The sequence below is a fragment of the Herpailurus yagouaroundi genome, unplaced genomic scaffold (genome assembly GCF_014898765.1).
Source record: "Herpailurus yagouaroundi ecotype Mexico unplaced genomic scaffold, PumYag 159, whole genome shotgun sequence".
Lineage (NCBI taxonomy): Eukaryota > Metazoa > Chordata > Mammalia > Carnivora > Felidae > Herpailurus > Herpailurus yagouaroundi.
Window position 1 is genome coordinate 15,304,929 of NW_024412400.1, and position 25,164 is coordinate 15,330,092.

General features: G+C 36.4%; 1 protein-coding gene across 9 annotated transcripts in view; it reads left to right on the top strand.

Annotated features, from left to right (window-relative positions):
- Window positions 1-25,164, top strand: part of SLC4A7 (solute carrier family 4 member 7) — a 108,368-nt gene that overhangs the window by 59,191 nt on the left and 24,013 nt on the right. For 5 of the 9 annotated variants that reach the window (XM_040480006.1, XM_040480001.1, XM_040480007.1 and 2 more), the window contains 11 exons: window positions 2,407-2,522; window positions 4,511-4,668; window positions 6,278-6,365; window positions 8,086-8,232; window positions 11,887-11,993; window positions 14,167-14,341; window positions 17,913-18,046; window positions 19,222-19,467; window positions 21,124-21,229; window positions 23,372-23,533; window positions 23,907-24,020. In XM_040480006.1, the coding sequence (XP_040335940.1) occupies window positions 2,407-2,522; window positions 4,511-4,668; window positions 6,278-6,365; window positions 8,086-8,232; window positions 11,887-11,993; window positions 14,167-14,341; window positions 17,913-18,046; window positions 19,222-19,467; window positions 21,124-21,229; window positions 23,372-23,533; window positions 23,907-24,020 (1,553 nt within the window). Of the gene's footprint in view, window positions 1-2,406; window positions 2,523-3,709; window positions 3,770-4,510; window positions 4,669-6,277; window positions 6,366-8,085; window positions 8,233-11,886; window positions 11,994-14,166; window positions 14,342-17,912; window positions 18,047-19,221; window positions 19,468-21,123; window positions 21,230-23,371; window positions 23,534-23,906; window positions 24,021-25,164 lie in introns of all 9 variants that reach the window. The other 4 variants (XM_040480000.1, XM_040479999.1, XM_040480003.1 and 1 more) reach the window with 1 other exon arrangement.

The window sequence follows — 25,164 nt, forward strand, 5'->3', positions numbered from 1 at the left end:
TCTGCGCTAATGATACTTTTAACTTTGGGGAATTTACTCACGTAATCCTGAGCACCAGAAATTTACTGCACAGACGGGGAGACTTCCTTTACTGATTGAGGAAACAGCTTTATCTTAGCTGAGACTGTGAAGGACCACGTAGACAAGATCATGGTGAACAGCTCTAACTTGTACTTGGCATGCCCATTTTAATAGGTTCCGGATGACCAGGTTAACCTAGCCGAATGACTTCGGATCATGTTCTGGCTTTATCAGTATGGGGTCCTCCTCATTTCTTCTTCCCCTTCCCACTGTGTCCTTACGTTCCCCCCATGGTCTTATCCCGCTCTTCTCTCCGGAAGCCGGTGGCTGAGGCAGTTCTGGGGAATTGCACATGTTTTCTTTTGATTATGCATCTGTGGATATAATACATTTAGTAGTTAGAAGTATATGTACTGATGTTTATGTGCAGCTGCCGCCAAGGCCTTAATGATAGTCTTCATTTTCCTGTATGGAAGTCAGTGGAAGCCACTGAAAACTACGGGTCAGCTTTCTTTTCTCCACTTGGGCAGTGTATTTTAATAAAGGAATTAATAGAGGAACGGACCTTGTTCTGGAAGTTTAGAGACAGAGGTCAAAGAAGAGGGATCATAATAACTTGGCTAAGCTAAGCTGGTGAGAAAGGAGCTAAGTTTTAGGAAATAGTGTTTATTTCAGAATTGTTTAACACTTCCAGAGCATCTAGCTAAATAGTTTGCATATGCCTTTTTTTTAAGGTTTTATTTTTAAATAATCTCTACACTGAGTGGGGAGCTGGAACCCACGTCCCCAAGATCAAGCATCACACACTCCACCTGCTGAGCCAGTCAGGCGCCCCAATAGTTTGCATATGCTTTTTATACTTACGGTTTTGGGTCACGGCAACATGCTGTGACAGAGAAGGGGGTATCAAGAAACGTCTTTGGTCATTGAGGTTAAGCAGTAGGCCCAGATGACTTGGTTTCAGTTATTAGTTACAGTGTGTTTCAAAAAAATGAAAATTCCATTAGATGCATCAGATGTAGCCCATGTGCTTACAGTTCAGGCGCTTCACTAATACTGACTTTAAAGTTTATGGGATTTAAGCACAAACTGCTTAACTGGATTTCTGTGGATCACTGGATTGTGGTGAGTGGCAGAGTTAAAGTAAAGTCAAGTCTGTTGTAATTCACTCCAGCACCTTTTCTCCTGTGGTACTCTGTGTTTGGGGCAAGATTATATATTCTTGAACTAGAATATCCTGGGTGTTTTTGAAAAAATGAGATACATTTAATGGTAGAAATCTGTGTTACATACTTGATAAATACTGAGATTGGAACTTTTTGCAAAATTCATAGTGGTAATGATTGGGTATAGGCTACAGGTTATTTTTAGGTTATTTTATTGTGAAATATTGCTGCTGAATGTTACTTGAAGTGAGCATTCTAATGATTGCACATTTATCTACTGTTTGTAATCCAAACAAGCTAATTTTACAGGTTTGTCTGAGTCTTAGTTTTAGTGAGTTGAAGTCACATGGCTACCAAGTGGCAGAGAGTGCTGCTTTCTTTTTTTTTTTTTTTAATTTTTTTAAATGTTTGTTCATTTTTTGAGAGACAGAGTGCGAGCGGGGGAGGGGTGGAGAGAGGAGACACAGAATCCAAAGCGGGCTCCAGGCTCTGAACCGACAGCACAGAGCCCGATGGTGGGGCTCGAACCCACAAACTGTGAGATCATGACATGAGCCAGAGTCGGATTCTTAGCGGACTGAGCCACCCAGGTGCCCCAGAGAGTGCTTATTTCAACACAGATATGTTTGACTATAAAACCCTTAGTCTTTGTTATTTATATTGTAAAAACATTGCTACTATCTTTCCAAGTTCTATTTCTTAGGAATAACGGCAGGAGGCAGCACATAAATACTACCTGAGAAATGAAATTGTTGAGGAAGTTGTTATGGTGGATTTCTGAGTCGCATCTAGGGTTTCTCAGAAAGTAAACAATGTCACTCATGTCAGTGTGCCACATGCAGTGCGATTCGCGTGTATGTCAGATGTGTTAGAAGCGCGTTCCCCAGGTACTCGTAGTGTGAGCTGACCCAGATCTTCCATCTTCTGTGCTCCTCACCTACTCACATTTTTTTTTCTTGTTGGCAAAAGACCACCATTTTCGTACATTCCAGTTATTTTAAATGTTAAAATAAACAGCCTCATTGTTGCTTAAAATTTTACTCTGGTCTTGCTCGTATGGTACTAACACCTGGCACTTTTTTTTTTTTTTTTTTTTAACCTTGCACATTTGCTTTTGATAAATTATCACTTTCAGGATATGAGCAGAGTCCATTTAGAAAGTGCATTTCCTCCTTACTAATTTGGATTTTGTTGTTGTTGTTCTTAAATTCAAATTCAGGTGTTTTGGCCTCTCCACAGTCTGCACCTGGAAACTTGGATAATGGTAAAAGTGGAGAAATTAAAGGTAATGGAAGTGGAGGAAGCAGAGAAAATAGTACCGTTGACTTCAGCAAGGTAATTCTGTCACTCACTGTAAATCTTCATAATCATCCTTATTGAGAAAATCACTGGCAATGTGGCTTTATTAGCACTGATTATGATAATTTTTTAATAGATTGGGGTTTATAAGCCTGCATGTGATGCTTGTGATATGTAACTCAAATTCAGAAATTATGAGAAGGGTAATAGTCCAAGAGCATTTGAATGACTTTGTTTACTAGTTTCAGGAATCTTGACAAAAGACTATCTGAATAATACGGGATTTCCATCTATAGCTACCCATAGATGAAACTTCAATACCTTTTGAATTACACTCATTTGTTCTGGGGCTGCCCCCCCACTGGAAAGATTAATTTTGGGAATGATGTTATAGCACTGGCGATTCAGCCTTTTCTTGGCTGTAATAAGATCCCAGAATTACTGTCTTAGGGTGTCAGTATTTTCTGGAATGTCCCTGGGAGACATAATCGGCGTTTGCCCATGGGTAGGTAAAGGCATGGATTTAAAAACAACTCCCCTATCTGAACTATGATTTTTTTGTTTTGGTAGATGAGTATTTAGATGAAATAGAAAAAGAAAACTTCAAAATTTCAAAAGAGCAGGGCAAGAAACTCCCAAGTTCAAATTACAGTGGACTATAAAGCATACTCTCTGAGTACTGCTTCTGAATCATTGATTCTGTGTGGCTGTTACAATTTTTTGATATATCAGTTTGCTTGCTATAAGATGCTCTCTATGTTAACATTGTTGTATCCAATTTAAGACTTTTAATTAAATACGATTATTTCAAGTAAGATTCATTTTTCTTAGGCTTTTTATTTTATGGTGCAAAACCTGTAAATCGCATTTTGCAGAAGAGGAGTGCAAATGATGGTTTGCATTGTAGCTTTGCTTGAGCTACTAGTTCTAAAATTACAAAAGGCCTTGCATAAGGTACATTAACTTATGCAGAAAGGCTACCGTATTTTTAATTCTTCCGGTCTAACTTGATCATATTTTGACTGGTGCTTCTGTTGCTTCAAATGAGTGAGGAGTGTTCCGTAACTATACTGCAATTTATCCCTGTTAAATGGATTAAATGTAACTTACATTATAGATCTCCTCTAGACATGGCAGGTGCCGTTTATTTTTGTTCTTGTGTCACAGTTTTACTTTTTTTTACTTGGCCTATCCTTGTGTACACCTTGTCTCCTGTCGGGCAGGAGTCTGCCTCCTGGCACTGTAGTTGTGGCACACTGGGTGTGGGACTCAAGAGGCCCGCTGTAAGTGCTGCTTTTATTTTTAATAGATAGCCCTGTAAGTGGTTGTTTAGTGATGTGTGTGAAACTGTATATAAATGAAATTCCCATACTTTGATATTCTGTTTATAGCCTTTTCTTTGTAATTATACACAGACGACTAAATTTGATGTTATAGCACTGTCCTATGTCTATAGCGATAAATGGCTATTTATTTTAGTTTTAAATAAAAATAAAAAGAACTTTTTCCACTTAATGAAAATACCGGGGAATACACAGAACGCTCTAAAATAAAAAGGACTTATAAAAAATATGTATAAAATACAAAGGGGCTAATTCATTTCTAAGATTAAGTAAAAATAATCATGAAATGAATATTTTTTAGCACTGTGTATAATTTCATGAACCATTGTTAGTTTGTGAGCTGTATTTTTGTCCTTAGTAGTTTTTAATGAATAGTGCTATAATCACTGAAAATTTTCTCTAGTTTGTATGTTTGATAACTTAGATCTCTGAAGTAGTAAAGATTATGACAATTAAAATGGTTGGGAGCATTGTTTGATAGATGTGTTTTGCTTGCTTTTTTTGTATTTGTCTACTCCATTCTTTACATGGGTGGGGATTTTGGTGTTTATCCGTTAGATCACCAGTTTTGATTAGCAAATAGTAGTCTTGAAAGCATTTTTTTTCTTTCTTATTTCCCTCAAAATAGAGTTATAAATGCCATGCAGATTTGATTTTTAATTATTATTTATTTGTCAATAGGTTGATATGAATTTCATGAGAAAAATTCCTTCAGGAGCCGAGGCCTCCAATGTTCTGGTGGGAGAAGTAGACTTTTTGGAAAGACCTATAATTGCATTTGTGAGACTGGCCCCTGCTGTTCTCCTCTCGGGGTTGACTGAGGTCCCTGTTCCTACCAGGTAATGTTCTCAGCATGTCCAAAATCTGAAAAGTTTTATCTATTGATAAAAGGGATAAAAGCTTACTTTAATTAATATTTTCATTGCACTGGATGTTTTGACTAGTAGAGCATAAAAGAGTTCTCTTTCTTTCTGGAATTAAAAAAAAACAAAAACAAAAAGAAAGCATCCTTTGAAAAATACTTAGCTGGGGGCACCTGGGTGGCTCAGTTGGTTAGGTGTCCGACTTTTGATTGCAGTTCGGGTCGTGATCTCAGGTCGTGAGATCGAGGCCTGTGTCGGGCTCTGGGCTGACAGTGGGGAGCCTGCTTGGGATACTCTCTCTGTGCGCCTCCCCTGCACTCTGTCTCTCTCTTTCTCAAAATAAATAAATAAACATTTAAAAAATAATACTTAGCATTTGTACCTTTATAAGAAGTTTGGTGTTTTAGAAGCTTTGGTTTAAAAGACAATGGCTCAGATTCAGACAGATGTATTATGCCCTGTGGAGTCAGAATGGAGTTGAATCCGGAAAGGTCAAGTCTGACTTAATTTTTCATTTATAGAATGAGGATATGATTACTTCCTCATTGATGATTGATAAGTACCTCTGAATTAAGCAAAATGCTTTGTTCTGACCTGACCAAAATTTTCTGTTCAATATATGTAATTTAAAAAGGGGGAATATCCATAAGAATTAGCAAGTTGTGTTATAGAGGATAATCAGTTTGTTAGTTAACTGATTTAATTATAAACTTAATTGTAAATAAGAGTAATTTTTAAAATCTTTAAAAAATCATTCATATAATATTAAATATGAAGAATTAATTGCCATTTGATTGGAATACGTGTGCCTATTTTTAGTATGCTTTCCTGAGTTGCATTAGTGGTGCAGTGTTAAGGTAAGTGACAAAAAATAATTCCATAGATTCACACTTGAATTCTCATAAAGCAAGAAGGTGAATGCTTCCAATTTGGACAAGTGTGAATATTAATATTTTACTGTGGTGTTCATGAGGATGTGGTAGGCAGCTAAATGCTTTTTTATTTAGACACTTACAAATAAATAAAAAAATAAAATGTGAGGTTTGATGTTAAATTTGTGGAGCTATACATAAAAATTATTTTTCTTTCCATAGTCCCTTATTTACTCATTAGAGTCTTTATCCAGACTGTGGTTTGAGGGGTTGTGACTGTTTATTTGTACACACTGAATTTACTAGGCAAACCTTACTTGTAAGTATTTAATAGGATTGGTATTTACTCAGTTTACTCATTTACCTTTTTTTCGGTACAGATTAGATCAAATTATTTACTCAAATTCAAAGGGGTAAAGGGAATGGGAACTTGTAATGTAGAACACTCAATTCTTGAATCACTCGTTTACCGTAAGGAGGATGGGGAGCAGGAGGTCGGTAGAAAGTTTATGAGTGCCTTGCCTAGTTTTGACATCTGCTTTAGTGTGAGTAGAGTTGTTGTCATTTTTTTTTCTGGTGATTGGTGTGCGGGGATGGAAAAGAGGGCTGAATGTGGTTTCCGTGTTTACATTGGAATGATTTCTTTATGACTGCCTGCGTTTAGGTTTTTATGTTATTTGTATTTAAGTCTGTGTATTTTAATGTTTCTTTAGGTTTTTGTTTCTGTTATTGGGTCCAGCAGGCAAGGCACCACAGTACCATGAAATTGGAAGATCAATAGCCACTCTCATGACAGATGAGGTAATTAAAATGCCCTATGAGGTGGACACTGTTTACGTGGTATATAATATAAAATCCCTTTGAAGTGGAATTTCAATCCTTTCGAAATGGACACTGAATGTAAAACATATATGTCAATTACAGTTCTCTTTTTGTTCATAGTGAAGCTTAAAAAATTGTCCTTGCTGTCTGTACTCTTTTATTCACTCTTCAAACCATTTACCTTTGGTAAGATCTTCAAGACCTTTCTGTCAAGATCACTGGGTATTCTTTGTCCCCCAGCCCCTCCACATCTGAGATTATTGACTACCTTCTTGAAATTTTCTCCATCTTGGATTTCAGGATATCATTTATTTGGGTTTTGCTCAGGACTTTGTCTTTTCCCCTTTTCCTGCTTTTTTTCTCCATAATTTCTCCCATTTTTGAACCCCTTCATTGAGCTTGGCCTGTATTGACCAGGACTTTTGTTTCTCTTTGGGCTTTGTAATCAGGTGTTAGACATGTCTGCCTTATGTCCCTAAAGCATCTGAAATTCCACATATCTGAACCTGACCTCCTTTCTCTGTCCTGTCTCAACCACTTAGTCACCAGATTCTACTGATTTACCTCAATGTGTTTTGCATTTAGTCTGCCATCTCCACGGCCATTTCTCTGGCTTGGACGCTCTCACCCTTTTTTCTTTGGCAATTAACATGGACTTTATGGATATTTCTCTTACAGTATTTTCCTCTACACTGCTAATAACATGCAGATTTGAATATATTGTTAATATCCAGATGTATCTTGCTATATATGTATGTTTATATTTAATTCTTGACCATTGTCTTCAAAGGGTTTCCTTGATCAAGCCTCTGCATATTTCTTGAAACTTTTATCCTACTACCACTACTCACCCTTCCTCCCCCATTTTTTTCCTGGCCACATTAGCTTCCTATTAGTTCTGATGATTTATGCTCATTTCTGCCTCTGAACAAATACAGTTGCTCTTCCCTTTGCCCAAGTGTCCTTCCATCACCCCATCCCACCATTTGCATCATTTTTGTCTCATTTCATTCAGATTTCTCCTAGAGTGTTACTTCCTCTTAGACCTTCTTCGGTCACCCTTTTCTTCTCCATCAACTTTCTTTCCTTAACCCTGCTTTATTTTTGTCATAGTATTTATTATTACTTGCAGTTATATACTTATGTAATTACTTGTTTTGCTGTCTTTCCTCCTGGGGAAAAAAAAAGAGTTCTGAATGCAGGGACTTTGCCTTATCTATGTCCAGTGCACTATCCACAGTGCTTAAAATTGTGCCCAGCAAATGGTAGGCAGACAGTAAATATAAGTGATCAAGTACCTGACTTTTTAAGTAAAATATTTTGCAGATCCATGCTCATTTCTTAGGATAAATGACCCTAAAATGTCATAGAAATCGAAATGACATGCTACAGTATTATTTTATTCTGTAATGACTAATAACCATTTCTCATCCAGAATACTCTTTTTAAAAAAGTTGTTCTGTCTTAATGCATCACTCTTTTCTTTTGTTGGTTGATTGTTATTAATTCATCTGATAAAGCAATTAGTGGGTTACTTTTTATGGTTGTTAACCCTGGGTGGAATGGAGACCTGCCTGGGATAAGAGTTTAGGTAATTACCTTTGTTTCAGATTTACTTGTAATATCTAGAGTAGGTTTACTATATGTAGAATTTTCTTTCTTCTTTAAAATCCTTTCACTCAATTTTTTTTTTCTGTAGATTTTTCATGATGTAGCCTATAAAGCAAAAGACAGAAACGACCTCTTATCTGGAATTGATGAATTTTTAGATCAAGTAACTGTCCTACCTCCAGGAGAGTGGGACCCTTCCATACGCATAGAGCCACCAAAAAGTGTTCCTTCTCAGGTAAGATTGCACACAACCCTGTGAGTTGCTTTGTCCTAGTTAAAATATCTTTGGATAGGTTATACATTTTTATGATTCACAAATCAAAACTGTATAAACGGGTACACTCAGAGTGGTTGTGTCCCTGTCATGTTCCCTTTACCTTCTTACCCCTGTACCCACCTCCTGTGGAGCATCATTGTCCTTCTAGTTTGTATTCAGTCCAAGGGGATGCAAATATAGCCCTGTTTCCTCCTTTCTTACCAACATACCACATGTCCTGTTCTGCACCTTGCTTTTTTTTTTAGTATAACAGTATATCCTGGAGATGTGGATCAGAAGACATCACAGAAATATGTCTTATTTTTCTCACAGCTCTGTTTTATTTCATTTATGGATATACTATAGTTTATGCTGTTTCTGGGCTCAGGTTGTCTTCAGTCTTTTCCTTTTCTAAGCCGTATCACAATATTTGTATGCCAATTTAGTCTTGTGCAGGTGTATCTGTAGTGTCGGTTCCCAGAAATAGGATTGCTGGCTCATGTGGAACCGTTTTTATAATTTTAGTAGATATTACCAGAATCCCTTCTTACTGGGTTGTGCTGTTTTGGACACCCACAGTGATGAATGCCTCTTTCCCTACAGCCTCGCTAACAGCGTGTTATCAAACTTTTGGATACTTGTCAGGTGGATAGGTATCTTTATCCTACTATGTCAGGTATTTTAAAGTGGTTTTCATTTACATTGCTATAATTAGTGAAATCGAATATTCCTGGATACATTTTGTTCATTGCAACCCCCCTGCTCCCGAAACACACAAAAACCACACCTTTTCCTAACATTTAAATCATTTGTTGATCCTTTGGAGTTTATCGTGGTGTATCATGTGGAATATGCATCTAGCTTTATCTTTTACCTACATTGCTGCCAGTTTGTTCCAGTTTATTAAAAAGTTGAGCATTACTCCCCTTGATTGGTGTTGTTGCCTTATCGTTTTGTAAATTTCCCTTTGCATTCAAGTCCTTCTGGAATTTCTTTTCCATTCCATTGGTCTCTCTGTTCATGGACCAGTTCCATACTTTAATTTCTGAGGCTTTTTGGCATATTTTAATACCCAGTAGGTCTAGATTCATTCTTGAGCCTTCTGTTACTCTTGCTTTCCTGAATTTTCTTGGCTGTCTTTGTATGTTTATTTTTCTATGTAAGCTTTAAAATGAGCTTTTAATTTCCAGAGCTAAAACCTGATTTCTAAAAAACTGTGATGGCAGTTAAATTTGTAAATGAACTGAGGGAGAGTTGACATCTTTTAACATTGAGTCATTCAAGAACATGGTATGTTTCCCCCTACTTGTTTTCCGATTTCAAGTTAGTTTCTGTGTCCTTAAGGAATGCCATAAAATTCTCCTTTATCTACACTTTACATACTTGGTGAATGTATTCTGGGCATTTTATCTTTAAGGTCTGTATTGTAAATGAGGTTTTGTTATATCTTCACTTTGTTACTTTTGTATATAAAGGCTCTTTGTTACTGAGTATTTCTTTTTTATTCTCCTCCCTTTCTGAGTTCTTTCATTGTATGTAATAGTTTTTCAGCCATGTCATCTGCAGTAAGATATTTTGATCCCTCCTTTTCTCCTTACAGCTCTAGTGTATTTTCTGTTGTCTGATTGTATTGGCTGAAATCTCTCTTAATGTTGAGTGGCAGTTGACTTTAAATGGGCATTTCTTAATTTGTTCCCAATTGTAGTTAGTGTCCCTAATGTTTCTTTCATTAAGTTACTGACATTGAAGCCAAAATACACATTTTATCATGCTCAGAAAGAATCCAATTAAAGTCTGTTTCATTGAAATTTTTAATGTAAGTGGATGTTAAATTTTTCAAATGGCTTTGTAGCATCTCTGGAGATGATTGTATGACCTTTGATCATTTATTGTGGTAGACCATATTAATAGATTCTTTAATTTGAAAACACTCTTGCATTGAATGAACCCAAATTTGGCTTCAGAATGCTGGTCGCCTACATCTAATATTTTAAGTTGTTTGCATCACTGTAAGTAGGTTGGTCCGTAGTTTTTTGTGCAGTCTTCTGGCTTTCATATCTTTCTTCTATTTATTTCATATATGTAAATTTTCCCTTCCCTGTTTTTTTTAAAACTTTAAATAGCTAGAGTAATTTGGTTCTAAAAGTCTGGAAGAATTGCTTTGGAAAATTTTCTGAGCCTGAGTATTTTGTTGTATGGTGGACTTTACAACTTGCTTGTTTCTTCTGCAGTGATTGGTTTGTGTAAGCTTTCTCTGTTTTCTGGGGTCAGTATTATATTTTCCTAGAAAATTGCCTATTTCCTGTTTTTCTGGTTTCACTTTTGGGGAAATTATGTGTTCCTTTGTATTACCCATTTCTTTAAGGTTTTTAATTTATTTGCATAGGGTGGTGTATGTACGTACGTGTGTGTGTGTGTGTGTGTGTGTGTGTGTACAAAATTTCCTTCAGTTTGAAGCTGCCTCCTTGTCATATCTTTTACTGTGTGTTAGCTAATGGTTTATCCTGTTTCTGAAATAGAGCAGCTTTTACAGCTTGTTTCAGTTCTCGTTTTTTAAAGAAGCGTTTTGTTTTCTATCTCCGTTTCTGCTTTTAGTGGTTTCATTTCATTACTTTCACTTCAGGAAAGAATCTGTTTTCATATTTCCTGAGCTGGATGTTTAATTCATGTATTTGTATCCTTTTGTTTTTCTTAATATAAATGCTCAATTTTCTTGAATAATGGTTTTGCTATATCCCATGGATTGTGTAGTGTTTTCCATTTCTTTTGTTTTTTAGGAATTCTGTAGTTTTGTACTCTTCTTTCCCCTTTGAGCTAAGATGTAATTTAGTTTTAATTTTTGACATTTTCAAGTGCTAATCCTATGATTATAGATAAGTCTTGCTACGCTATAAATGTCGAACATATAAACCAAGTAGTGTAAGTTTGTAGTTCACCCAGGGTTTTTGACCAAGGGGGTCTCCTGGGATGGACACCCTTCCCCTGTCCTTCTTTCCTTCTCACAGCTGTGTCACACACAGCCCATTGACCGCTGACCTCTGGAGGTAACAGATTAGAAGTTACTTCCTTGATCTTCAAGTGAAGGGAGGGGGAGCCTTTATCACTCACGCAAGTCTTGGATTAGTAATAATAAAATGTAATAGGAAATTGATTTTTATGAAAACGTGTTTTTAAAAGACAACTCTTGTGCTACTTTCATCTTCAGGGAAGTATTGTGGTAAAAGGAAAATGGTGTTTACTTTTTTATTAACATAAAGTGTATTCTTCATTAGTATGAGCAATATTTTAAATATTCTGGTTAGAGAGATGCTGTTGGATATTTATTTTCCTATTACTGAGTGACAATTTGAGATGGTGGGTATGAATGTGTTTTATATAGTATATTTGGTTTAGGATACAAAATATAAAAAGCCAATCAGTCATAAAGTTGAAATGTTAATGGAGACAAATACTACATAACTGTTCTAATGTGCAGTTCATTTCAAGTGGACGTTTATATGAGGTATCATTATTTCCAAGGGTATTGATTAGATAATGCAGTCAATATAAGATCTCCTGTTCCCTCTAATTCAGGAGTGCCATCTGAACTTTTTGAAAACAGAATTCTGAAAATGTGTTTTTTGTGAAATTCAGGAAAAGAGGAAGATTCCTGTATTTCCCAATGGATCTGCCCCCAGCTCGGGTGAGACACCTAACGAGGCCGGTCATCATGCCGGGCCTGAGCTGCAAAGGACCGGACGGTGGGTACAAATACTGATTTAGTGTGGGTGTCTTTTGAGGACTAGGGGTTGATTTGATGAAGAAGGCATAAAAAGTCTTTTTCTTTGCAAGTATATGGAAGTTAATCTTGTACAGTGTTTTTTTTTTTCTATATTTAAAATGCATCATTATATAAGTGTATTTTGTTGAGGAAAATTATTTAAAAATAATTTTACTAGTAGATGCTTGGATTCTTTATATCAGGCTTTAATTTAAAATGAAAATATTATGGCCCATATGATAAGGATATTGAGCAGTTACATAGAATATAGTGTAATTTACATTACCCATTCAGAAGGTTCTTGAAGAAGGTGTGGAGTGCTATTAAAATTCTCCGTATAAAGTTACAGAATTATGGGAACAGAGAGGAATTACAACCAATAGTTTGTGTGTGTGTGCATAGATTTAAAACTCTTAAGTGAACATTGTATCATGAGATAGTGTAAAATGAGACAGCAAAGCTAATGAAACCATGGTAATGATCCCTGGAAACCTAGTTAGAAAAACTGTTGAAGGTGTTAATTTTGGGAATAAAAAATAGAAATATTGCTAGGTGCAAACATTGTCTGAAAATATTTTGTAGAATAGAGAAATGTTACGGTATTTCCATACTGTAGAAAAAAGCATGTGGATATTGATACTGTTGTCCACGGGTGGTGGCTGTGAAACTAAGATTTTGAACCTTCCATATTTGTTTAAGACATCAGGATACTTGATAACAGCCACATTATTAGGGGTATTGATGACATATGCCTAAAGGACGCTATCAGAGAAAAAGAACAACTCGCATACTGAACATAAAATTTAGAGAAACTTGAACACACAATTTGTTCATGGTCTAATATATTAGTCTGCAAGTATCCCCGAACACTAGCAGTTACTGTTACTTCCTCGGACTTCAGGCTGAGATCGGGTTAGTCAGTGAGAAATACCAAGTCAGGCCACCACTGATCTCATGGTCCGTCACATGAGAGCCTCATATAAACTGTTGATCAGTTGTTGATTTGATGATGTGGTTTCATTTTCGACATGATCATTGACACCTTTTTTTATTGCAAGTTGATTTCCCCCGCTGTCAGATTATTTACACAGTAACTTCTGTCAACTTGTCAATGTGTATTTAGTATTTAGTTTGCAGTATTAACTTTTAAAAAGGTAGAATGGTAAACCTTGAAACATCCAAAACATTTTAAAGCTTAAGATTACTTTTTTGGTGTATTTTCTGCAGAATGTATGTTTTATGAGTCACAAAACCTTTTTGAATTACTGATTTGTTACTATTTACTGAGTACCTACTATGTCCTGGGCAGTGTTCTAGACACTGGTGATAATGGCAGTGAACAAGGAAAAGTCCCTGCCCCTCACTGAGGCTTATATTTTAGTAGAGTGCTTTCAAGTTAGATGTATCCAAAAGTTAAATTAAAAAAAAAAAAAAAAAAAGACAAAAAACCACCTACATTGAAATGCTAAGGCTCTGATGTGCAAATACACATTTTAAATTTACCAGTTTAAACCTTAGTTTTCTCCACATGCACGAGAACTTGAGTACATATCCAGTAAATTAAATACCCTGCATTAATTTTTTTAGGCTTTTTACCTGGACCAGAAATATTTATGTGATTGAAGTAGTAATTTTAAAAGTAATTAAAATTATTCAATTCGCTACTGAGTCTAAGCACAGCATACTGGATTCATAGTAAAGGGTATTTGAGGACTTACGGTTTATATTATAATTGCCTTCCTGGTATTTCTGACACTTGCCTTTAAGATTTATAATGTAGATACTAACTGATAGAATTGCTTATGCATATTTTCTTGAATGGACTGTTATTTTTATTGTATATTTTCTTGTACATTTGTGTCTGAAATTACATTTACTCATATAAAATCATTTGCCTGCAGTCTTCTCAGTATATAGTCCATAAAATACAGATGTTTATGTATCTTTTAACGTAATGAGATCTGCCTTTCCTCTGTCAGTGGATGAGATTAAATGAGTGTATCTTCTGTAATTTATATCGTGATTTAGCTAGGATATTAATTTCTGTTGACAAAACACTAGGCACCAGCAGTTTTATGTAGCCCATAGATTTAGTTTGAACTAGCTAGAAGCCTCTAGTGTACAGTTTGACGAGTTTCATCTCACCTATTTAGGCTTTTTGGTGGTTTGATACTTGACATCAAAAGGAAAGCACCTTTTTTCTTGAGTGACTTCAAGGATGCATTAAGTCTACAGTGCCTGGCCTCGATTCTTTTCCTATACTGTGCCTGTATGTCTCCTGTAATCACTTTTGGAGGGCTGCTTGGAGAAGCTACAGAAGGCAGAATAGTGAGTACAAAGATTGGTAGTGGCCAGGCTCTTAGCTCTTCAGAGGCAAGTGTCTGTGTGCATTTGTCTCACTATTCCTACTTTTATTTGAAGAGTCTACCCACAGCATGATTAACCTGTCCCAAAGCAGACTTCCCCCAAGGGTAATTGCTATGGAAACATGGGGAAGCCATTTGAGCAGGAGAAGATGCACAGTTGAGGTAAAAAAAAAAAAAAAAAAAAAAAAAAAAAAAAAAAAAAAAAAAAAAAGAAAGAAAACAAGAAAAAGAAAAAACAAAGTTGATCCTGGCCTGCTGGATGAATGGTTTTATAAACTGAGTAAAAGGCTTGTATTGTCTTTGTTGTGGGGTGTGGGGAAGGGTTGGTGGTGGGAGACAAATTGAACTGGTTCTGGGTGGGTCAGGGGTGGGTGAATTTATCAGTGGGGCTCCTTCATATCCTGTAAGGCATCATGGGATTAGTTAGAGCCCTGGGATTAATGTTAACTCATCAGCCCTGGTGGGTAGGCCCAGACTAGATAAGTAGCCTTTGCAAGCTGTAGAAAAATGGTGGATTTCTAGTGTTGTTTATTTTGCTGTTACTAAATTTGTGTAAAAGTAGCCAACGTTTTAATTGGAAAGTGTAACTGAAAACTGCATCCGTATTTTGATATGACTAAAATGAAAGTTTTTATGACTTTTTGTTCTTGGTAATGCTGTATGAGGGGCTGTGGGAGGCATGATAAGAGTATCCAGTGCCTTGTAAAATGTTGAAAAAGACTTGTTTGTTTGTTTAAATTTTAATGGAATTTAAATGAGATGATTTGCAGTTCTTAAGTGTATTTTATTTAATTACATTTACTCTTAGGAGGAAATTCATTTTTTTCCAGATAAAAGGTGAAAAAAATAGCCAGAAGCTAATTGATCATTATTCAGTTAAACTATTTCATGATCGGAACGTGAGACAAATTTGACAACTAAAATTTCCTTTGAACTCAATTTATTTTTGGTTATTTAGATTCTTTTACCCCTCAATCATTTTATCAAGGAAATCTGTTTTTAATAAGTTGCTTTTTATGCGTTGTTGCAAAATATACATGTAACTCTGCTGGTCCCCCTGGAAATGTGTCTTACCTGTTACCATCATGGAAACAATGCTGCTTTGCTTTTGGACTTTCCTGCACTGCCTGCCTTTCTCATCCTGCTGTTTAATATACCCTGTGCCTGTGTTGGTGCTGTAGGCATCGGGGGGACATAGACAAGTGTCAGATGAGCATGTGTCTTCTGTCCTCAAGGCTTCTAACAACACAAGAAGATACGGTAGTGTGTACCTAGGGAATGTGTCATGGTGTGCTGTGGCACATGTGAATGAGATCGGGGGGGAGCTGTAGCAGGTGGAAGGACCACAGTGGGAAATCCGGAGTATTACCGAGGAAAGTGATACAGAGATGATGCATTTGTTTTCAGGTGCTTTGTCGGAACGTCAAGTAGGAGGTACAGTTCCAGAGTTTGTACAGTGGAGCAAGTTTGTAAGGAGCAAGAATAAAGGTTGGGAATAGGTGACGGTGACAGGGGAGATCATTCATAGTGAGGGGAGAGGGAAAAGTACGGAGTTACGTTTGTGGACCGGAGGAGGAATGAGACTGCGGAGGAAAATGGCCCAGCAGATGAGACACAGCACCACCAGAACTTGAAAAGAGGAATCAGGATGATGTAAGTTTGCAAAAGCCAAACTAGAGGCTCTGAGAAAGAAGAAAGATTAGCATGGAGTGGTCACTGCTGTGCAGTGGAGAGGTACAGGGAAGACACTGGTAGGGCTTCTGGTGGGTAAGATGGAGGCTTCTGATTGTGGCCAGAGGAAGGCAGTGTGGTAGGGCTCTGGTTTCTTAGGGAGAGAGACCGTTCTGCTTGGGAATGAACATAAAAACCATTTACAAATGAGGATAAGACTAGATCTGGGTGAAGGAACTAGTGAATGTGCCAGTAAAGGGCTTGGGAGAGGAGTGGTGGACACAGTGGTGAAAGGAAGGGCTTCCTGGGACAGGTTCTGCCTTTTTAACGCCATGTTGGGAAGGGAAACTATTATTCTGTGCCTGTTTGCCCCCAGTTAGCATTTCTTTATTTGCCATCTGCTTGCTTCTCTTCTCGGTTTTTTGCTCTCTCTCGACACCCTGTAGACATTTTTTTCCTTTGCCTTGAGCTCTGCTTCAATTCATTCCTAAATATGTGTATTCTGATTGAACCAAGGATTTTATAGTGGCTTAGCAGTTGATACGGGCCCTTTGTTTTGGCCGATGTATGTGAGTTTGGTCCTATTTTATACTAATAGTTGAATAATACTTTTACTGCATACTGTTATTTTGTGATTTTGATTTTGGAAGATGCTGTTATTGCTGCTGATAAGAATCTCTGCCATTTATTGAGTGCATTCTGTGTGTCAGCCGGTAGGCTGGCTAGGTGTTTTCTCAAACACCGCTTCATTAAGTTCCCCCGGCTCTTACCGCTCCTGCTGAAAAATGAGTAGGGTTGGGCTCGAAAAGTTTGAATAATGCCAGTGGCTTAGCATCTGGTAGTAAAGGGTCGTCTGCTCCAATCTGGTTCTGAAGCCCTGCTCTTCTGCTGCTGTGCTGCCTCCCACGTCCAGGCGGGGTGCTTCTCACGAGCTTCTTTTCCTTGCCTTTCCCAACTATGATGGGCTTTCCCCTTTCTTGATGGTGCATTCCAGTTGACCTTGATGTTGTGAGTGATGAACTGTTCTTTTCTTTCTGATCCCTCCCCTGTGTCTAGTGGCATAGCCTGTACCCCTTATCATCTAATGAACTAATGAGTTAAGATGTCCTATTGGTAGAGGCTGACGTACTAGCTTTGATTTACACTTTCTTGAGTCTTTGATTTTCTTATTTTACCTTTTTTTTTTACCTAGCTTTAGTAGTCACATAGTTCTTCATTGAATGGTTGCTCTGAGTTTTTAAAGGAGATATTCCATCTATTTTATGTTAAAAGCATTTTATTTTTGATGTCTGTTGGTTAAGCCTATCATAGAAGAGTAATTTCTTTGAAACGTGTGGAAAATTGCTCTTTAGAAATCATTTTGCGACTGATAGGATCAGTTGTTAATTTCTGACTTACCTATCTGAAGGAGTCTTTTTTTGTAGCACACCATATCGAGTATTTAATGTTTCCTATTTTTTTAATGAATTATTTCAGACATATAAAAATATGCACAATAACAAGTGTATTTGTACTCCCTACAGTCTTAAGAGATAAAATACCTATAGATAGAGTTAGAATCTAGGCTTCTCTTCCATTTACTCCTCCCTCCTGCCTCCCACAATACTGAGTTCTGTATAAAGGTTGATTGCAAAAGCTCACTTTTAATATGAAAACAAAGCAGTTTTCCCTATGTATTTGAGATGTATTTGTAATTGTCCATATTTAAAATAGAAATTTAAGAATCAAAAGTTGTGTCTGCTTTGTGTGTTTAACTACTTGATTTGTGTTTTTATTTTTCAGATGTCTTATGTGTGTTTCAGTAGGTCAGAGATAATGTTTATGATGTATTACTTCTATTCATTTCTTTTTTCCTTAAACAGAGTGCAATAGAGTCTCTTTTTGGAGCATCATTAACTGGGATTGCCTATTCGTTGTTTGCTGGGCAACCTCTAACAATATTGGGGAGCACAGGTCCAGTTTTAGTGTTTGAAAAAATTTTATTTAAGTTCTGCAGGTACGTAATAGTTATTTACTTATCACATGTGTCTACATATGTGTATAATTATGTTGTTTATTAACTTTAGTTAAGTGCATTATATATTTAGTAGCTGAAAAAGACAGTATATATATTTTCAGTATTTGGGGGCTACTGTGTGGTTGACCCTACTCCCATCACTGCTATTGTACCTACCCCGTCACCGTGTGTATAAAATCAGTGGATTTGAGTCCTGGTCAACAAATCACTTGTGCAATAAAAATCCTTTGTGCTGGCAAGCATCAACCCAGCAAGAAGGAGTTAATCTAATTGTTGATTAGCTGGTATGTTGGTCTTTTAAAGGAATTTTAAAAAGAGGTGGATCTTGGAGGCTGTAGCTGACTTTGCCAACCAGGTCTATTTAGCAGAATGAATTTTAGCTGCCGGAGTGAGATGTCAGTTTCCATTGGCAGGGTTCACAGTGTGGGAATCAGTTCTGGGTACTGTAGCTGGTAGAGTTGGAATTTGACGTGGCCAATACTATTCCTTTTGTGAGATAAATGCCATTGAATATTTTAGCCTGAAACCACTTGATCCTATTAAAATATCTGATTCATCTAACTCATCTTGTTCTGATTGCTTCTTCACTGAACAAGCTGATTCTGATTCCAATCTGGCATGCCAGCTGCATAGACTAAGACAGAATGCAATGACCTGAAGTGTTCTGGACTCTGTGGTCTTAAAGTAATTTCTTATTTGAAATTGAATTTACAAAATGAAGTCACTTTCTGTGGCGATACTGGTGGCAGAGGAGATGTTAGTGATGGCTGTGGAGGGGACAGGGTGTGGTTACCATGTTAACGTAGAGCTTCCGGGTCTTTAGAGTGTCCCATGTAGTTCTGTAGACTGCACGTCTGTCTTCTACTCCTCAGAACTGATTTCTAAAGTGTGGTCTTTGTTTTTGAAATACTGATTGCCTACCGGATTTTCACTGTAAATCTTTTATATAAGTAAGCTGTTATAATTCTGTTATCTTCAATTGCAACAGAGACATACCGAGGGCTTTCTTTAGTCATTATTGTTATTCTGTAATTTACTCTTTTTAGGAAGCTTATGCTTTTAGACTCTTGTTATTGCTTGTTGTGAAAATCTTAATTACAGATATACACTGTTGTGTGTGTATGTTGATCATGTCACATTTTTTCCCTAAACAGAGATTATCAGCTTTCCTATCTGTCTTTAAGAACCAGTATTGGTCTGTGGACTTCCTTCTTGTGCATTGTTTTGGTTGCAACAGATGCGAGCAGCCTTGTGTGCTATATCACTCGATTTACAGAGGAGGCTTTTGCAGCTCTTATTTGCATCATATTCATCTACGAGGCTTTGGAGAAGCTCTTCCACTTAGGAGAAATATATGCATTTAATATGCACAACAACTTAGATAAACTGACCAGCTACTCGTAAGTGTTTCTGTTTTCCCCAATATTATTAGAATGTATTTTTTGCAGCAATGTCTGAGCCTAAAAGCATTTATTTTGCATGTGATGCTCATGGTATATCTAGCTGTAACTTACCCAACTAGCCATGTGGAGGTTGACTTGTTTGTTACAGATGAGACTTGACCGACGCACTCAGTAGGAACATAAATACAGTTGGACAAATTCAGTCATTTTTATTTCCAGAAACAACTTTCTCAAATGTGTGTATTTTTGGTCTTCTGTTTGAATTGGATCAGTCAATTTAAATGCAATTCTTTGGCAACTAAGCACTGTATATTTGAATCAAGCAATTTTGTTAGATCTTGTGTTCCATCTAGTATTCTGTAACCAAGTCCTGAATGTAGGACGCAGAGATTTTTATGTTCCTAGTAGTTTGCATTTTCATTAACATTTTTGAAGTCTGATCATTTTTACTTGAAGTTATTTTTACGGTGTAATTTCAGTACACTCTGATGCTGTTTGGTGGACCATTTGCTTTGTGATAAGAAAAGCATGAATTGAACATCTTTTAAGACTCTGGAATAAGATAGGATTTGAAAAGTGATCATAATAGTTACAGAAGGTTGACAAATATATTCAATTAAAAGTCTGACATATCTAGGTAGATGCCTGTATTTGCTGTCTATAGCATATAGCATTTAGTATAAATGTGATCCTGCATTTGATTGACTTGCAAGGAGAAAGTGGTTACCAAAATACTGGGGTAGAACTGTGTAGTGCTGTTGCATAATTCATATCACATTTGACTTAGTTATTCATATCCTAGCCCCTTTTGTGTATGAAGAAACAGCCTCATGGAGGTTAAAACTTGCCTTGGGTCAAACACAGCTAGGAAATGATAGAGCATGGAATGAATCCAATGTCCAGCCTCTTGCCTGTTCTTAAACAGCTGATAATCTAATTGGGAATATTCCTGTGTGCTTCTCCTTTTTATTTTTTAAATCCACAGTTAGAGATTTCTTTGCTTGTGTGTGTGTGTGTGTGTGTGTGTGTGTGTGTGTGTGTGTGTGTTTCTAGTTTTTCTTTAGGCGAGTGAGTTCTGGGGATATAAACTGAACTTTCCGATCTCCTTATGACTTTCCTAGTTCTATCCTGATGAAAAATTGTTTTTCATTTATTTCTTTAAGAATGAAACTTAAGATCCATAAAGGATGAGCATGAGTAGGTAGAGCTTGTCAGAGTACAAAGCGGAAATAGGAGTATCTCTGTATTGGGAGCTTCGTGCTTCGTTTATGTGTGCCTGGGGAGGCAGAGCTGCTCCCGTGGGGGTCAAGTAGGTAAGATTTAGTAGAGTGGCCTTACTAAATATGGTAGTATCTTGTCAGGTTTTGAAAGAAAATAGCACTGCCCCCCCCCCCCCGAATACATCTAACAAGTTTCATTAAGATATTCTTTAAAATATCATTGTATTGATATTTGTATTTGTTACATTTTACGTATATAAGGCAAACCTCGTCCGTTCCATTGTTTCTGATGTGTTTTCACTTTGTAGTCTCCATGCATTGCAACATGGGGAGAAAAGTTAGATTAAAAGCTACCACATTGGGTGATTGATATAATACAATCTAAACATGAAATGTAGGATCCTTAAAATTTTACCCTGTTCTCATTTCTCAGATGTGTATGTGTTGAACCCTCCAACCCTAGCAATGAAACCCTCAAGGTGTGGAAGGAAAAGAATTTAACAGCACATGATATTTCCTGGGAGAATCTCACTGTTTCTGTGAGTACATTATGAGATAAAGGATTTTGCAAATAATAACCTAGTTCTTTAGCTTTTTCTGAGTAGACCTACATTTTCTTCTCGATTAGTAGTTACGGTATGTTTTCAGAACACAGTGTTGTGTTGACCAGATAGGAGTTACCACATTTTTATGTATCACACAGTAGGCTGCAAAGAATGAACCTGGTAAGGGGGATAAAAAGGACTAAATATGACTTCCAAGGTATAATTATTAAAAAGATGTGAACATACTTCTGGTTTCTCATTCCACGTAGATTGATAAATTCACGGGAAGTGTTTGCTATGACTGTGGTTGCACATACTGGAGTTGGCAGTTTAGAACAGCCCACATCTTCTTGTCCTGCTTGCTCTGTATCAGTTCATCTGCTCCATGAACAGCTTATTTAGAAGATACTGAGTGCTTTCCTCATGCCTCAGTGTCAAACTAAACCTTGTTCAGAGCCTTGTAGAGCCGTGTAGAGACTTGTAGACTTGTAGAGACTTGTAGAGACTAACGTAACTTAAGCACCTCAGGAAGGAAGAAGGACAAAAAACATGTAATGAGCACCTACTGTGTACTGAATACTATTACGTGTTCTTATATTCTGTTGGGGCATATTGTCCTAGCTGTAGAATATCTGTTTTGGGCACTTCCCAGATTGGCATTTGAGATTAACTCATAAAGTGATTGTAGCAATATCAAAATCAAGATCCCCTGAGTTTCTGTGGTGCTTTTTATATCATATAAGCAATTTTATATAAGCAATTGTAGGTCATTTTTTTCTCACTAAATATAACTCCTAACTATATCATTGGAAGGATATCTGAAATTTTATCTCATTGATAATTTATGTCTCTGTTGTCCAGTATAGTAGCCATTGGCCACATGTATCTATTTAAATTGAAGTTAAATACATTTAATTAAAGGTTCAATTCTCAGTTGCACTAGCCACATTTCAAGTACTCGGTCACCTCGTGTGACTGCTGACTGCTACATTGGCCAGTGGAGACACTGAACCATCATCATAGGAAGTTCTGTTGGACACTGCTGACTTAAAGCATTATATATCAGTAATCAACTTAGATTCATGCTTGACTGCTTTCTATTTAAAAAGTCATTTTTGCTATGAAAGAGGTAGAGTTAACAGAGTTGCTCAAATGAAAGTGATTTTTTTTTTAAAAAAAATCTCATTCCATGGTGAATAGGAGGTCTTGATATTATAGATACAGGTCTTTTTGCGGTGTCTTAATATTCAAAAGGCCTGGGTTTAGTTTTTTGTTTTTTGTGTTTTTTTTGTACTTTTAGCTTTTATTTTTGTGAGCCATATTGTAAATTTGAGGCTTTACTCATTTCAGCACATAGAAATTGAGAATAATGGAACCTGAGACTATTTTTCTCTTGGTAAACCTGAGTTGTGTCGTTAAAACAAGTCTCATTAGAATATAAGTAAGAGAAAAATGACGTTAGAGGCATATGTCCTTTTTAATCTCTGGTTGCCTTTGAGTTATTTTTTTTTTCCCCAAAAGGAAAATCTGGTCAAAATATCTCTATTATTGCATTTATATTATGCTATATCATTACGTTATTGATTTTTTTTAATGGAAATACTGTTTGAATGATTGATTTACTGCTCCTAGTCCCATGCTTTAATCCTGAGTCTTGAGTGAAGTCAGAAAAGCCCAACAACTTTTTATTCCTCATTTGAACTTGGCACTTTTGTTTTAAGTGACTTGTTTAGAAGTAAAGGAAAGATAGTAAACTTGTAGACCATCAAGAATGCATACAAAGTGTTCAGAAATTACTATTCACTCTGAAGCTTTCACTAAAGAGTATGTGGAGTTGAAAGAAAGGACTGTGTGATGTAACTTGGCAAAATACTGTATTTTCGTTCAGTGATTTAAGATTCATATATTTTTCAAACTATAGCATCTCTGAACTCAGGGTATGTCTTACGGTTGATGATGTGTTAAAGTTGACTTGGCAGTGTTTTTTCTTTCTAAGTAAAATATAAAATAATGGCATGTCTTCAGTCACTAGCATCTTAGAGTCAATAGAGTTCATTAGTAATTTATTAGGTATCTGAGAATCTTATTCTCTCCTTTTTCTATTTTTTTCTCCTTCCCTCCCGCCCTCCCCCCCCGGAATGTAAAACCTTTCATGGTGTGTTTGTAGGGTCAGCCTGTGGTCTTCATGGACCTTATATTCCAGATGTGCTCTTTTGGAGTGTCATCTTATTTTTCACAACATTTTTTCTGTCTTCATTCCTCAAGCAATTTAAGACCAAGCGGTATTTTCCTACCAAGGTAATTGGGATGTGATTTTGGAGTTAGTTTTTGTTTCTCTGGTTTATTTCAAAACTGTAATAAATTGTTTGAGGTTAATACTTGATGTCAAATAGGTGTAAAGCAATTACTTCTAGAGAAAGATGCATATTACATGTCTGAACTAATAGTAGGAAGATCATGGTACCATGAGGGATGGTAGGTTAGTTGTGAAATGTGTCTTTTATCTTTTTGAAAATATACTAGAAATAAATGTACTTCATTGACACATTATTACTAATTAAAAACCTTATTGACACTTTCTAGTGGCATATTTTAATGTGAAAGATAAGAATTATTTAGAAAGGACACACAGTTTTTCTGTGTTTATTTTAACTTGATCCTTTTAACATAGGTGCGATCGACAATCAGTGACTTTGCTGTATTTCTCACAATAGTAATAATGGTTGCAATTGACTACCTTGTAGGAGTTCCATCTCCTAAACTTCATGTTCCTGAAAAATTTGAGGTAAGGATTAAAACATTTGGTTATTTGTTACATGGGAATACCAGATTATTTAAAAAAAATTTTTTTAATGTTTGTTTATTTTTGAGAGAGAGAGAGGGACAGAGTGTAAGCAGGGGAGAGGCAGAGAGAGAGAAAGAGAGAGAGAGAGAGAGAGAGAGAGAGACAGAATCTGAAGCAGGCTTCAGGCTCTGAGCTGTCGAGGCTCGAACCCATGTGGGGCTCGAACCCATGAACCATGAGATCATCACCTGAGCTGAAGTTGGATGCTCAACTGACTGAGTCACCCAGGTGCCTCTTAAAGTGGGACACTTTATAGAAATATGTATATATTTCTCACATACATAAAAAATGACAAGATGAGAAGAGACAAATGAATCTACTTAGGAAACAGGCAAGAAGGTATCCAAGTTAGTCCCATGAGGGAAAATGAATGAAAATATTAATGGTAAATAGTTGGGAGTCATTTAAAAACTTTGACCCTGCAGTCATAGCTGGAGTTTGTGATGTGTTTTCCAGGCAGAAGAAACATTCTTCATTTCTTTATAAGGAAGTGACTCAAACTTGAATTTAAAAGTGTAACAAAGAGATTCTAGCTAAATTTCTAGAAGGGTGGTGAATCTGATAATGAAATGGAATTCTGCATGTATCGTTTTCCAGCAAAATCAGGAGAGAATCAAATGTATTCTTCAAGGAGAAAAATGATACTTAGCTGACCAATTAGAAACCCTTTGCTTTCATCGGCAGACTGTAGTTACGTTGTACATACCAGACCACAAGTGTATTACAGCATCCAAGAATTGTTTCCCTATCTAAGTAGGAGTTGGCAACTTTTGAAGTTTCTGGGGTTTTCTTATAGTTGAGTATTTGTGTCACTGGTTATGTTTATATTTATAGCAAATAATATGACTTCTTTTAAAGATAGAAGATTTAAAGGGGATTAGAAATAAGGAATACAGTGAATATAATTTTAGTCTGTTTTTTCTTTCACTGGAGGAAAGAATTATTTTTATTTTATTTTATTTTATTTTATTTTATTTTATTTTATTTTATTTTATTTTATTTTATTTATTTTTTTTTTTAATTTTTTTTTCAACGTTTATTTATTTTTGGGACAGAGAGAGACAGAGCATGAACAGGGGAGGAG